At 39.1% G+C, this 15,218-nt stretch overlaps 1 protein-coding gene across 2 annotated transcripts in view; it reads right to left on the bottom strand.

The window, feature by feature from the left end:
• Positions 1-15,218, bottom strand: part of dnah7 (dynein, axonemal, heavy chain 7) — a 234,257-nt gene that overhangs the window by 49,918 nt on the left and 169,121 nt on the right. For both annotated transcript variants that reach the window (XM_022680457.2, XM_049485303.1), the window contains exons 50-51: positions 6,059-6,192; positions 3,600-3,935 (exon numbers count right to left, since the gene is read on the bottom strand). In XM_022680457.2, coding sequence (XP_022536178.2) covers positions 3,600-3,935; positions 6,059-6,192 — 470 coding nt within the window. The remainder of the gene's footprint in view (positions 1-3,599; positions 3,936-6,058; positions 6,193-15,218) is intronic.

Raw genomic sequence — 15,218 nt, 5'->3', positions numbered from 1 at the left:
TTTTTTTCCGTCCTTTTTTTTAACTAAAAAATGTTCAATAAACAGAGATAATAGAATTGTGGTATAATCACAATAATACACTCAATGTTCATGCTTTAATGTGTAATATTGGAACTGCTGTGCTGATCTACAGTACTCGGCCGGCGGTCTCGTGTCTACAACTGCAACGCAGCAGTGCCATTATTACACATTATAGCACTCCCTCTCGTGTATTATTGCTTAAAGGCTCCCAGAAAGGTTAACGTGGCATTCAGCCCCACCCGATCGATGGTCGGCCCCAATATATTGATCGGTCCATCATTAAAAATACAAATTATTATTTATTAAGCCGTTGTGCAGGACTTCTGTAATGTACTGTGCTGAGAGAGTCTGTGAATCCCCCGTAGCTACAACACTGTGAAGCTAAATGTAGAAACACAACTGAAAAGAGCTGCTTATACATCACTAAAAACTCTGAAAACCCTTAACTGCTGCTGCTGCTGCTTGGTGGTGGGTAAATGGGCTGTGCAGTGTTTGCTGTCAGACAGGCTAGCCTGCAGTTCTGACTGGCTGCTAATGAGTGAGTGGGTGCAGCTGAGCTCCAGCTCTGTAGATGTATCTAGTGGATAAACGAGGTACTGCAACCTTTCTGGGATCGAGCAGCTTTAACAGTGAGCCACACAGCACTGCTGTACTCCTTTAAAAAAAAAATGGTGCTGATACATAGTCAATAAAATAAATAATAAATAAATAAATATATGTACAAAAATATAGTGTGTATATATTTACAATATATTTCTTGTAACATTGGAGATTATTATTAAAAAGTGTTTGTTCTCCTGACCCATAACCAACTGAGAATTTGGGATAAGCTGGAGCACAGTGGGGAGGGAAAACAGCAACTACTGTTCAGCACCTCCAGGAACTCCTTTTGCATGTGTGCATGTGTTCCTGTATAAGTCCAATAACACTCAATAATAAATTAACAATGTACAAAATCATAAATAGCAAGAAAACACATTGAATAAGGTGTGCATATACATATGAAATTAATACTACGTTAATAAATCATCTTAAAGAGAAGTCACATTTTTGCTAGAATAAACCTTTTTTGAAATGAAATTTAAATTAAACGTATAGTGCTAATACTGCTAAGGTAAATTATAGTTACAATTTCACAATAGCACTCCTTTTATTTTCTGTAAGCAACATTTGCCTTTTAACTTAATACATCTAAAATTGTCCAAAGAATTAAAGTATAGTAGCAGAAATAAAACATTTTAATAAAATGTTATATTTAATTTTTACCCCATTTTCTTAATTACTCAACCCACTCATTAGGACTCCCCCTATCATTAGTTATGCCCCAACATCAGGAGGTTGAAGACTAGCACATGTCTTCTCAAATACATCTGAAGTCAGCCTCTGAACTGCTGCTGATGCAGTATTACTGAGTAGCATCACAGCGGGCTCAGAGGAAAGCTCAGCAACTCGGTTCTGACACATCAGCTCACAGACGCCTTGTGCTGATTGACATCACCTTTTGGAAAGATGTGGGAAGATAGCGCTATATACCCACCCAGACAGAGCAAGGTCAATTGTGCTCTTTCAGGGCTCCAGCAGCCCATGGTAAGCTGCATGAACTGGAATCACACTATAAAATCAGCCCCCTGCTGAAGTATCCACACAACACAAAAGTCTCAAAGTCTTAAACTTCCAATTCTTAGTCAAGCCACCAAATGTATAATTGTTTTAGTATTTATTCTGGAACTAAGTGCTGTGTACTGAGCACTGCTATATAAGTATATAGTGTATTTTTTATTATTCTGCAAGCCAACTTAAGATAATCAATCCAAACCATATTTTACCCAACCAAACCAATCTCGACCCAATCCAACTGAACAAAGGAGAAAAAAATGCTCCAAGTGGTTAACTGATTCAAAACAGAGCAAACTATGTGTGAAAACTACCTTACCCTAATTGAACAGCAGAAGAAATGCACCAGCACTCAAATTAAAAACATCAATAGAACATGAGATTTAAAAACAGAGGCCTGCTCCACAGAGCTCCAGTCCAAACAGTCAGCTGTGTAGCAGCTAAACACACCAGGCTAAAGAGAGAATAAAAACCTTAGCTAAAACAGAAAACATCAAGCACTGTTTTTGCTGCCTGTGCCACTGTGTGACAGACCTTTGATACGATGCACAGCTCATACTGGAGTTTTTTTTTTTTTTCACCCAGAAATCTGGCTTCTAAGTAAAGCCAGTGCCTCAGTGGCTCAGCTGGTAAGCACTTGACTGACGCTTCAAAGCAGCAGCAGACAGCTGTGCTGACCGCTGAAGATGGTGGCGTGGTGACGAACACAGGCACAGGGGCAAGGATGTCTTCATAAAGTGCAAAAACAGAGCTCTACTCCAGATTATACTGCAATAGCAATGCCAGCTGTGAAAGATGGGTCAGATCCTTAAGAGCTTAAACGTTGCCTGTGCTTTTCTGGCCTTTCAAATGTACTGTATTGTATATGTTATATAATATTGTATATTCTATAATATAGAATATTTTGAAGGTAGTTAAAGCGAATACTAAATGCACGGTCCTGTATGTATTTAATACCATATTAAGCTTTAATGCATACATGCATTTACAATGTACTTATAATTAATCACATTACAGTACATACAAATATACATTTTAAATTTCTAATCAAGTGAGTGAGCATGTAATTGTAAAACCCTGCTGATTTAGAAATATGTGACTTTTCTAATGACTTTTACTGAGCTTTAAAGACTTGAATAGAGTTTTAATAACTCCATGTAACTTTAATTACACAACGTAAAACAGCTTGAGCTTGTTACCCTGGGTGATGTTCTATACACAGCATTCACTGATGGAATCTTCGTCGGAGTTTAATAGAATCAAGCATGTCCTAGGCAGCTTTTATGGAGGAAAACAAACGCTAGTATAGCTGCATATATATTGTAAATGTCCTTGCAAGTTCCACCTTGTAAAGAGAAAATTGTGTGTGTGTGTGTGTGTGTGTGTGTGTGTGTGTGTGTGTGTGTGTGTGTGTGCGCGCACAGGAGAGAGAAAGAGCAAAAAAGAAAGAGAGAGAGAGAAAAATAAAAAGAGAGAAATAGAGAGAGAGAAAGAGAGAGAGAGAAAGAAAGAGAGAAAAAGAGAGAAATATAAAGTGAGAGAAAAAGAGAGAGAGAAAGAGAGAGAGAGAAAGAGAAAGGGAGAGAGAGAGAGAGAGAGAGAGAGAGAGAGAGAGAGAGAGAGAAAATTGCATTGGCATTTTTACTGTACACATGCAGCAGAGTTACATGTGCAGCAGTATAATGAACTCGTGAGAAACAATATAATGCTACATTTTTGATCAATCAGTAATTCGGACCTTTTCCACCCAATTCCAATCCATTGAAAAATAAGGGATTAGCCCTAATTTCCAATCCGACCATGTGATAATCTTTAATTCTAAGTAAAAAGAAAAAGAATAGCCCAGTCCAGTGTACATCTGACTTTTAAAACTTAACTCAAATAAATAACAGGCCCAACCAGCACAGTGATACACCCAGAATTACACTTGAAAAAACTTTTACTCAACCAAAGAATGCTCTCACCTCTCTTCCAGGACGTTGCTCTGGTCCGAGTTGTCGATGGACAGGATGAACAAGTTGATGAACCAAGTCAGCGAGTACTGGTACATGGGTTCGATGTTGGCGAGGTCAGCGATGGAGAAGAACAGGATGGCTGAGTGGACGGCGATGGGCGTGTAGCCCATGCGGGTCTCGTCAATCTTCTGCTCTGTTCTCTCGGCGATGGCCTGCTTCTCGGAGATCTCATTGGCCAACACTTTTGAGGAAGAGAGAATCTGAATTGCTGTCTCGTCCTCCAGAATGTTGCCTTTGGATGAGGAGAGCACTTCCAGGATCTTGTCCTCGATCTCCTGCAGCTGTCTGTGGGATAAGGGGGGCACAAAAAGCAGTGTTTCGGTGTTAAACCGAATGGTTGAAAAGTATTGGCTTATTTTTTTTTTTTGCTGAGGAGCAAATGAATGAATGAATAATTGGCATAGACTTAAAATTCCACTTTTCATTATATGTTATGTTTTGTTTTAATTAGCACAAGTTAACCCATTTACCTGACTTTTTTTTAACATTTTCTCTCCAATTTAGCACAGCCAATTTACCCAACCCACTCATTAGGACTTCCCCTATCACTAGTAATGCACCAACACCCCACCTCCGATACATGTGAAGTCTGCCACCACTTCTTTTCGAGCTGCTGCTGATACAGCATTGCTTGGAGCCAGCACTCGGTCCTGATACATCAGCTCACAGATGCCCTGTGCTGCAGACATCATCCTTTAGTAATGTGGGCAGAGAGCGTCATCTACCCTTCCGGAGGGAGCAGCACCAATTTTGCTCCCTCTAAGCGCCGGAAGCTTGATGGCAAAGCTGCATGAGCGGGGCTTCAATCCTGCGACCTCCTGCTCAAAGTGGCAGCGCTTTAGACCGCTGGACCATTCCCTTAACTCACTTCTTACACCTCTCTCATACAGTGAACTGAATTACTGAGACAAACAAGTTACTGAGACAAACAAGCCTGCCTACTTTCTCAGGGATTGTCTATGGAGTCTATGGTGTAGTCCATATTGGTTAGTGTGCATCGCTCTGCAGTCCATGGGAATGCAATCAAAGCTGCTGTTGCTGGCACACAGACACATTTCTGGAGCGGTGAGCATTTCACTATGCTGTAAGTTAAAGTACAAAGTACACAACTATGCATAGAGTATGCATAGGTTGGTATTTAGATAAATTAAAGCTTAAATTTGCATTAAAAAAGCATACATTAGCTTTCAATGTATTAGAGTCCAATGGCACCTTTTCTTTAGGACTGTGTTACCTGCAAATAAGAAAACGTGCCATTTAGGGGCATTCCATCACGTTACAGTGACCAGACCTATATCGCCATGTCAAAGGGGAGTCAAAGAAGACAATTAACAATCACATTTTTACGCTATTGTTTCTGTAAGCAATTATTTGAAATAACAGATTAATTTGACAGCTCAAGTTAAAAGATGGAATAATGTAAACTGAAAAATTATGTTAAGTATTAAGTATATTAAGTTTCTAGGATTTACAGAAAGTGTGCAATAATTCTTTAAACAAAATTAGGCAGGTGCAAAAATTTGGGAACCCCAAAAGAAAAATTACATCAATATTTAGTAAATCTTCTTTTTGCAGAACCACTATAGCTTCCAATGAGAGTCTGACTTCTGGTGGAAGGTATTTTGGAGCATTCTTTTTTATAAAACATCTCCAGTTCAGTCAGGTTTGATGGTTTCTGATCATGAACAGACCGCTTTAAATCACACCACAGATTTTCAATAATATTCAGATCTGGGGACTGAGATGATCATTACAGAACGCTGTACTTGTTCCTCTGCATGAACGCTTTAGTAGATTGTCTTGTTGAAATTTTCAGCCCCGGCTCAACTTCAACTTTCTCACTGATTTTTAACATTTTCTCAAGAATCTGCTGATATTGACTGAAATCCATGCGACCCTCAACTTTAACAAGATTCCCAGTACCTGCACTAATCACACAGCCCCACAGCATGATGAACCACCATCTAATTTTACTGTGGGTAACAAGTGTTTGTCTTTTAATGCTGTGTTCTTTTTCCGCCATGCATCCCGCCCTCCAAATAACTAAATTTTAGTTTCATCAGTCCACAGCACCTTATTCCAAACTGTATCTAGGGCTGCACCTAGTAATTTGTATTATTTTTGTGTATTAACAATTATTTTACAGTGAGTTAATTCATTTAACAGGCGTTTTTCATCTAGTGATTATAAGCTCTTTGCTTAGTTCTGTGCACTTTCTGGTTCTAAATAAGCAAAGCACAGTCTTGGGAACCATTTGGACCTGCAGTGGAAAAGCACCTATAGTTACTGACTAAACCATGGTGTATGTAAATTGATTCCCTTTAATAAGAAGTGTTTCTAAAGCTTGGATGGAAAGGAAAATATACTATGTGTAAAAATCTCTTTTTGTAGCTGGTCTCTGGCTGCACCTTTTGTTCTCGGCTCCCTGCAGTATGAGAGCTTGCTTCTCCTCTTCTAAGTCCGGCCGCTCCCGAGCCACGACTATGCCCAGCAGCTGGTCCTGCATACCTTCAGGCGTGATCATAAAGTTCAGAAGCGTAACCTAAAGAGCAGATGACAAAAATAGAGATATGCGTATTGGACAATATTAAACACACATACAGCACCAGTCACAAGTTTGGAACAAACTTTCTCTTTCAATGTTTTCTTTATTTTTTTATTTGTTTTCTACACTTTAGATTATTAAAAAAATAAGGGAAACATGACAATTATGTAGTAAACAACAACAACAAAAAAAAACATTTTTGGCCTCCAAGCCAGCTGAGATGGTGATTTAGGATGACCTGTAGCTTCACAAGGTGAAGGAAAGCAGCAACTATTGTTTAGCCCCTCCAGAAACTCCTTCAAGATGCTGAGAAAACTACTCCAGATAACCCCACCCCACTTAAAATAATTTAAAATATAAATCTTTTTTTTTTTTTTTACAAAAAAATCCATGTGTTCCTGTATGGTTTTAATACTTTAATATTCATTTAACAATGTAAAAAAATATATAAAAAAAAGAAAACACATTAAATTAGTAGTAGTAGTAGTACGGAAACTGTACATTTTCTGCTTTTTGTGATCATTTTTTTAGAAAAGGTAAGCAGGTAGCTGAGTGAGATCATAAGGAAAGTTAATGTCAAACTATAAGATTCTAGGACTGATAGGGATATTTAAAACCCCAAGTCAGAAAGTTTGAGACAGTATGGGAAATGCTAAAATGGAAAGACAGTGTTTCTTACATTTATTTATATTAATGCCTTTTACTTAAATTAATATTTAGATTTGCAGCATTTATCAGACACTCTTTTCTAGAATTATGTAATATGCAAGGCTAATACTGAGAGACCCTAAATTAATATACTTTAGGCTCAATAATTATCAGAAGTGAGCTACACAAGCCCGTTTGCTAATGACACAATACACAATAGTCTAAATAAGACATGAATAAACTATACTAAAACCTGTGAAGTAGAATCTAAACAAGACATGGTAAGTGCAGTAAGATATAAGTTTTAATAGCTATTGTTGCATTATTATATTATAACAATAAGTGCTTAGAGGTGGGTCTTCAGCTGATGTTTGAAGATAGTGAGTAATTCTTCTTTCAGAAAGTCAGAACAATAAGTGAGTTCTTCATTGGTGGGCAGTGGTGGTTTAGCAGGTAGAACACAAGGCCATTGACAATAAGGCTGTGGGTTTGATACCCAGTTTTGGTGGGCTGCCACTGCTGATACAAAGACCTTAATCATCACTGCTCCTCAGATGCCGCATAAATGGCTGCCCACCACTCTGGGCATGTGTTCTCACAATATTATTGTGTCTTCTGAGTGTACTCACTACTGTGTATGTGTGTGTGTTCACTGCATAGACGGGTAAGAATGTTTTCTTACAGTTACAGTGTTATTAGAACGTCCAATATTCAGGTAATATTTAAATGTTTAGTTCTGTCAATGTTACATTTAATGTTTCTATAGCATTAATAGATGGGAACGTTATGTGATGCAAACCACTATTATGTTTCACATTTTCAGAACACTCCTGGAATGTTTTTTTGTCTTCAATATTACAGGATAACCTTCCTGGAAACCTTTTTAAAATGTTGCTAAATGTTCTTACAACATTTTCTGTTAGCTGGGCTAAGAGAGGATGGGTGAAGCTGAGCTGTACTAGAACCCTAAAGGGATCTGCTACAGGAAGCAGGAAGTAAAGTGTGCACAGTATGGGAGTGTCACGACTGAACTTCGGAGGGTTGCACTGTGGATGAGCTGCAGGGGTCTGATAGTATACATAGACCAGCCAAGAGTAAACTGCAGTGTTCAAGTCTTTAGATGACAAGAAATTAAAGAAGCACATGAGCGGCCTCACACATTTTTTGAATGTTGTAGATGAGAAATCATCTGCATTCTTTAGTAAATGGAGCAAAAAAGTTTTCAAATGATATTCAGAGATCACCAAGAAGACCGGTGGCTGGTTGCAGACAGTTTAAACTCTAGATATTTTGTTTTTTTCTAATTTTTAATTAAATTAAAATTAAAATTTCTAATTGTGGTCTCTGTAGTATGAATGAATGCTCCAGAGATCCAGTTGATTCAGTAATGCTGGTTTAGTCCAGTGGGCGTGGAAAAATGATAGGATTTTGACTCTTGCTAATGAATATAGATACAAGCAACCATTTCTCTTTTGATTGGTTAACAGCACTGCGAAACTGGAAGGCAGCGAGACAGACAACAGTTAGAAACATTTTTTAAAATAAAGATATTTTTACACCAATAACAGTCTTTGCAATGTCATATGTTACTTCACAACATGTGTAATGCCCTGCTTAATAAAGTTCAGCCAATGACCTTGTCTTACAATCCACCAGAGATCCTATGTAAGCTAGCTAAGTAACTATAAACAGAACCATTCTAAACATACACCTACTTATCTCAATTGTTCTTCCCTAGTGATGTTACATAGACAAATTCTAACCATTTGTTCCTTAGCTCTGAATTACTGGGCAAGGCATATTACACTGATGTAATATTTGAACAAATAACACAGGAACAAACTGCCATGATTTTCTTAAAGCTGTTAACTCCAATCTGACAAGATGCGCCTGGCTGTCTGGCTTCAGCTCTACCTGTTGGCGGTTGCGAGCCAAGGTGGGCGAGGCCATGACTACTAATCCACAAGTTGACGTAGACATGTATATTCATTTTTTTTTACTAGCTGCTGCAGACAATAGAGTTTGAGAAATAGTTTCATGTGCAGCATCCATATACAACTCAGAGAGACTTATTGTATTTCACAAAGAACAAGAAAAAGTGAATTTTAGCTAAAGGACACCTTTAAACTTCCACTCCTGCTTTTTAGGGCTGCAAAACATAAAAATCGGAAAAAAAATATTTACAATAGAAACTAGTTTGTCATTTCTAAATTTCAGTTCAATTAGATAAGCAGGTTTTGTCCATTAAAAGTAAATATTTTTAACAAAAGTAAGATCATACCAGATATCAGATTTTGAAAATACAAAGCAGACAATTAATTTTTTTCCTGAAATTGTATTATAATTATTTAAAAATGACCTGAAACAGTCAGATAAATGTTACTCTGACCAATCATTATGTATTGCATGGTATTGAGTAATACAAAAAAGTACAACTGTCACCGAAAAATTTAAACTGGATTTGTGCATCCCTAGTTACTGACAAGATTTTTAAAATCTGGGTTGTCATATCAATCCTCTAGTAAAGCTTATTAATCTCGTCTTCTCACATCAAAAAATTTTTTTCAGCTAAAAAAATTAATCAAACATCACAATTACAGGAACAAAGACTGTGAGCGTCATCTCCATCACAAGTGTCCGTATAGTAGTGATGTGAATGTGAATCTTAGATAAGTGCCTGATCATTATCTGAAAGTTGTTTTCATCATTGTATCACTTGGAGAAATCAAACCCACGTTATTGTTGATACGGCAGCGTCTGAAATAAAACATGATTGACTAAGCCGAGCATGACACGCAGGCACCCTTCACGACGGAGGAGTTGAAACAGCTTGCGAGCCGACGTCAATGAAAAGGTTCATTCATCTGCTGTGATTATTACGTACAGCTCCTGCTGCAGAACAAAACAAAAAGAGAACTGGCAAAGGAAACAGCTCTCAAATAGGTCTGACTACACAATCCTGACTACACAACTGAAAGCGTAATCAACTCTGAATATACAACTCTTTAGTAATTTACTCTAAGAACAGGAGAACACGGACACTGGCTCTTGACGTTCTGTATAATGAAAATCACTATACAGCTTAGTGTAACTACAGGGGTTGGACAATAAAACTGAAACATCTGGTTTTAGACCACAATAATGTATTGTCCCGACGGACAGTTTGGTGTAACAGGAGAGTTGAGGTGCACAGCTTCCTCTTACAGCGTCCACAGTTAATCCTGTTGGATGTGATTCATCCTTCTTGTTGGTATGCTGACATTACCCTGGATACCGTGGCTTTTGATACATCACAAAGACTTGCTGTCTTGGTCACAGATGTGCCAGCAAGACGTGCACCAACAATTAGTCCTCTTTTGAATTCTGGTATGTCATAATGTTGTGTGCATTGCAATATTTTGAGCAAAACTGTGCTCTTACCCTGTTAATTGAACCTTCACACTCTGCTCTTACTGGTGCAATGTGCACTTAATGAAGACTGACCACCAGGCTGCTCCAATTTGGAGATGAAACCTCCCACACTAAAATGACAGGTGTTTCAGGTTCTTTGTCCAACCCCTGTATAAGAGCTTTGCTTGAGGTCAAAGAGTCTTGTGAATATTGTTAGTATTATGAATATTGTGAATACAAATTAAGAGCAGTAATTCATGTAGCTGCTGCTGCCTGACTGCAGACAAATACAGAATACTTAATCGCAGACGACTGTTGTACAGGCTTCTTACCGACAGGAAGTGATAATAGAGACAGTTCACTGCGAGAAATAGCACTAGTTTGGCTCTGCATCTGTTTGATTAGGAGAATGCGATTCAGAAGAAACTAGCCTTAACTTTCACCCAAGCGTTCTCTAAATAAAGCATTTTCCAATTACTAACCCACACATGCTGTGAGGAACTCTCCTCAGCTGCAGCTTTATACAACTCACCCGGCCTATCTGGTGATGGATGGATGGATGTGTATGTATGAATGGATGGATGTGTATGTATGGATGGGTGGGTGGATGGATGTGGGTGGGTGGATGGATGTGGGTGGGTGGGTGGGTGGATGGATGGATGGATGTGGGTGGGTGGGTGGATGGATGGATGGATGGATGTGGGTGGGTGGGTGGATGGATGTGGGTGGGTGGATGGGTGGGTGGATGGATGGGTGGGTGGGTGGATGGGTGGGTGGGTGGATGGATGGGTGGGTGGATGTGGGGGGTGGGGGGGCGGTGGATGTGGGTGGGGGGGCAGGATGGATGGATGTGGGTGGGTGGATTGATGGATGGATGTATGGATGTGGGTGGGTGGATAGATGTATGGATGGATGGACTGATGGATGTTTGGATGGATGGAAGGACCCGGAAGGACCCGAGTCTGCTCTGTGCCTTCCTGTAGAGGGAGTCAGTGTTCACTGACCAGTCCAGCCTATCGTCCAGGTGCACACCAAGGTATCTGTAGGACTTACTTTACTTTACTTTACTTTTGGCTGCTAAGAGGAGGGCCAGGACCTTTTAAAGTCTATGCAAATCTCCTCTAATTCCTCAACCAGGGTTCTGTACTCCCTTTCATCATCATTACGCACACACCCCATGAAAATATCTGCATGTGGCATGACTTTGAAGTCTGATGTGTACAGTATGAACATGACTTGAGAGAGAACAGTCCCCTGTGGTGCTCCTGTGCTGCTGATCACTGTATCAGAGGAGCAGTCCCTGATCCTGACATGTTGTGGACTTTAGTAAGGTAGTCAGTGATCCAGGTGACCAGGTGCATGTCCACCTCCATCTTCATCAGCTTGTCTCTCAGTAGTAGGGGCTGGATGGTGTTGAAGGCTGGAGAAGTTGAAGAACATGACCCTCACAGCACCACCCCTTGTCCAGGTGAGAGTGAGCTCTGTGCAGAAGATAGAGGATGGCATCTTCCACTCCCACCTTCTCACGGTATGCAAACTGCAGTAGGTCCTCAGTATGGTGGATCTGAGGTCTGAGGGGGTCCAGCAGCAGTCGCTCCATGGTCTTTATCATGTGAGATGTCAAAGCAACTGACCTGTAGTCATTCAGCTCCTTCAGGTGTGAAAGTGTGAACTGGATACAGTGTGCCTTGAGGAGCACTGTAACCCCATCACTCAAACCCATCACATTTGGTGGTTATCAGACATATGACATACGCACTAACCACAGTACAGCACCATCCACCAACCACATTAACCACATCACTGCCTCTACTGAAACATACAATTGTCCCTGTTTATGTGCAAATATGCATCATGTAATACAGGGAAAGGAGAAATAACAGCTACAATCCTCTCTGTCATGTTCAGAATCCACATTGCTGGCAATATGAACAAAGTATGGTAGAAATGTTGGGAGCCAGAGATCCCTTGTTCGTGATTGGTCAAAAAACTTTGTTTGGCCAATTTATTTAGAATTTCCCATAACCAACACTTTTACATAAAGCTGAGTAAATCTCAACTGAATTTTTGCCAAATCGTGGCTACAAATCGCATCCTTCCACAGGAAACTACTGGTTGCTTGTTCCACCTGCCAGTGTGAATACAAGGTCTAACCACTGATGATCAGTTTCTCATTGCAGTTAATTGCTATTGATTTCAATACTGAAATTAATACTGTGGTGGACTCACTCTCATCCTGAAGTGTGTAAAAAGCCAAGGCCAGTGGTGGACTTGCAAACGGCAAAACATAAAAAGGGCACATATTGCACAACATGGGGCCTTGCCAGCATGCAAATCCTATGAAAATAATCTTTATCCTTGATTAAGATTAGCATTACTTTATCAGAATTAACCAAATCTTTACAACTTCATAGAAAGCTTTGATATATTACCTCCAAATTCACAAAGTCTTTTTATATCAAATACAGTTGATCATATTGTGAGGGCACAAGTTCAGAGCAACAGTTCCATTACAAGACTTTAATTCATGCTTAAAACTATTGGAGAACCATATACAGCACAGCATCCCATTTCTCTACTGAAAAGGGCACCGTTGGGACATTGTTTAGTAGGGGTGGCTTATAAGGCACTTCATAGCAGCACAGTTTTCACCATTTTGTGCAAGACGGGGAAACCTATTGGGCAGCAAAAAAGGGCACTTTGTCTCTTTTAGGGTACTTTAACATTGTTTATTAAAACATGCCTCCCCTTTAATCTGCCCGTGACCACAACACTCTCTTAAAGTGATTCATTGGCCCGTGTATAAAATACATGTGTATAAAAGTGTAGAAAATACAGTAACATGTATTCTGCAGTAAAATTAGTTTTGAAGAGGTTGGGTGACTCCAAAAGGCCACCAGAAGAAACTACTTGTTCACAGTCAACTGTTGAATCTCAAATTATATTTAATCACTAGAAGGAATCAAGAACAATTTTGGCATGGTCTATAACAGAACTGTTTTGTTTGTAGTGACAAAAAACACCAAAAAAAGCACCAAAACATTTTTTAAAAATCATATTGTTACAATCACAAACTCACTGTAATGAACTCTGTATTTATAGGTTATTATAAATGCAGTCATAACTTACTACAACTGGCAATAAATCTTTGTAAGCATGTTTTTGTTATATTGTATTCAGGCACACTCATGTGCATTGTATTTTCTGATATTATGAATAAGGAGTATGTTTTTCAGCTTACCACATCGTCCATTCTATAGTTTCTAGCTTTTAAATGTTAAGCGCTTTGCAGAACAATATCCTCTATGCCACCATATTATCAACCTTAAATATAATTGTGTAAAATTCTCTCAGACTCTGGCTGCTGATGGAGGATTTCAACCGGCGATCCAATCAGATCATAATTAGCACCTTAGTCTTCTTGACCATTTAGAGCTTCTCGTGTTAATGGCTTCTATGATTCATTCTCACTCTGACTCACATAATTTACATCACATTGTTCCTCGATTCCCTAGCCATGGGTTTCTAATAAAGTGGCCAGTGAGTGTATTTGATAAGGGATACCAACTATAGATGTTAGGGCACCAAAAATGAGTCAAACTTTTGTTGCTTTGAAAGTAATAAGAGATAACCACGCAAGTGAGCCCTCCGATTCTCTTTTATCTAGCGCACGGCGAGAGAGCCAAATAACAGTATCTTAGCCTTAAGTGATTCTGCTGCACTTGTGCTGCCTTTTGTGTCTAATTCTATATTCTGGTTCAGAGTTGTCTGCCTTTCATCATAAGATAAAATCACAGCTATTTGAATCTGGACAGCAAAGATGAGTAAGCAGAGAAAGAGCATCTCTCTGTGTCTGTGTGTGTGCATCTAAAAAGGAATGTACTGTATTGTATGCTGCTTTTGTCGCTGAATAACAGTGCTGAATAGTGTCTTGTCGTGGTTGAGGTTTGAGGAATTTGCATGGTGTGCAGTGGTGCACTGTGGGATCTGCTTATAGAAACTATGGACAGCTGTAGGATATGCAGTAATGCAGAAATTTGTACAGCTGTATGCTGTGTGTATTTTTTTATTATTACACTGTGGGGGGAATGTAAAGAATGTTTCTGGGTGGGGCCCACCACTCCTGTTCAGGAGCCAAATAAATAAAAATCTCATCATAAAAGAAATGCTAGTAGGAGTGGAGGCTGGGGATTTTAGACCTCACACCACAAACTGTACTCTTGCTTGACATTTTGACCCTTTCAGGAACGCACAGCAAATTTCGTCAACATTTTTAAATATTAAAATTATAAATCATTAAACTGAGGCAGATCTGGGTTGTGTTTCAGAAAGGTCATTTCTAGAGTGGGTTTTCTAAATAATCACAATGGTGTTGCCATACATGTTGGTTTATGAATAAAATGTTCACTGGACTGGTCAATACATCAGTTTTAGCATGGGCAGACTCAACTTTACAGAACTACAGTTCTTACATCACTTCCTGTGTGCCTCATTTTAAACAGTCCTTAGAAAACTTTCAACAATGTTCAGAAAATGTAGATATTTTCTCTTTAAACACACTTACAAAATGAGACATAAGAAAACTCTTGGCAGTGACTGAAATATAACATGAGTAAATATAAAAAATTAATTATAATTGTATTTATTAAAGGGGAAAAAACTATCAAAACCAATCTAACCCTGTGTGAAAAAGTGTTTACCCCCTAAACCTAATAACTTGGTTGTGCCACCCTTGGCAGCAACAACTGCAATCAAGCTTTACTGATGACTGGCAACAAGTCTTTCACCTTCCTGCTGAGGAATTTTTGCTCCACTCTTCTTTGCAGAATTGTTTTAATTTAGACACATTGGATGGCTTTTGAACATAAACGTCCTGTTTAAGATCAGCCACAGCATCTCAATCAGACTTTGGCTAGGCCTCTCCAAAACCGTTTAGATGTGGATGCTGGTGTGCTTTGGGTCATTGTCCTGCTGCAGAACCCAAG

This window comes from Astyanax mexicanus, chromosome 11, assembly GCF_023375975.1.
Source record: "Astyanax mexicanus isolate ESR-SI-001 chromosome 11, AstMex3_surface, whole genome shotgun sequence".
NCBI classification, from domain to species: Eukaryota; Metazoa; Chordata; class Actinopteri; order Characiformes; family Acestrorhamphidae; genus Astyanax; species Astyanax mexicanus.
Note: the sequence above shows the minus strand (reverse complement) of the source record. Positions and strands in the feature narration are given on the sequence as shown.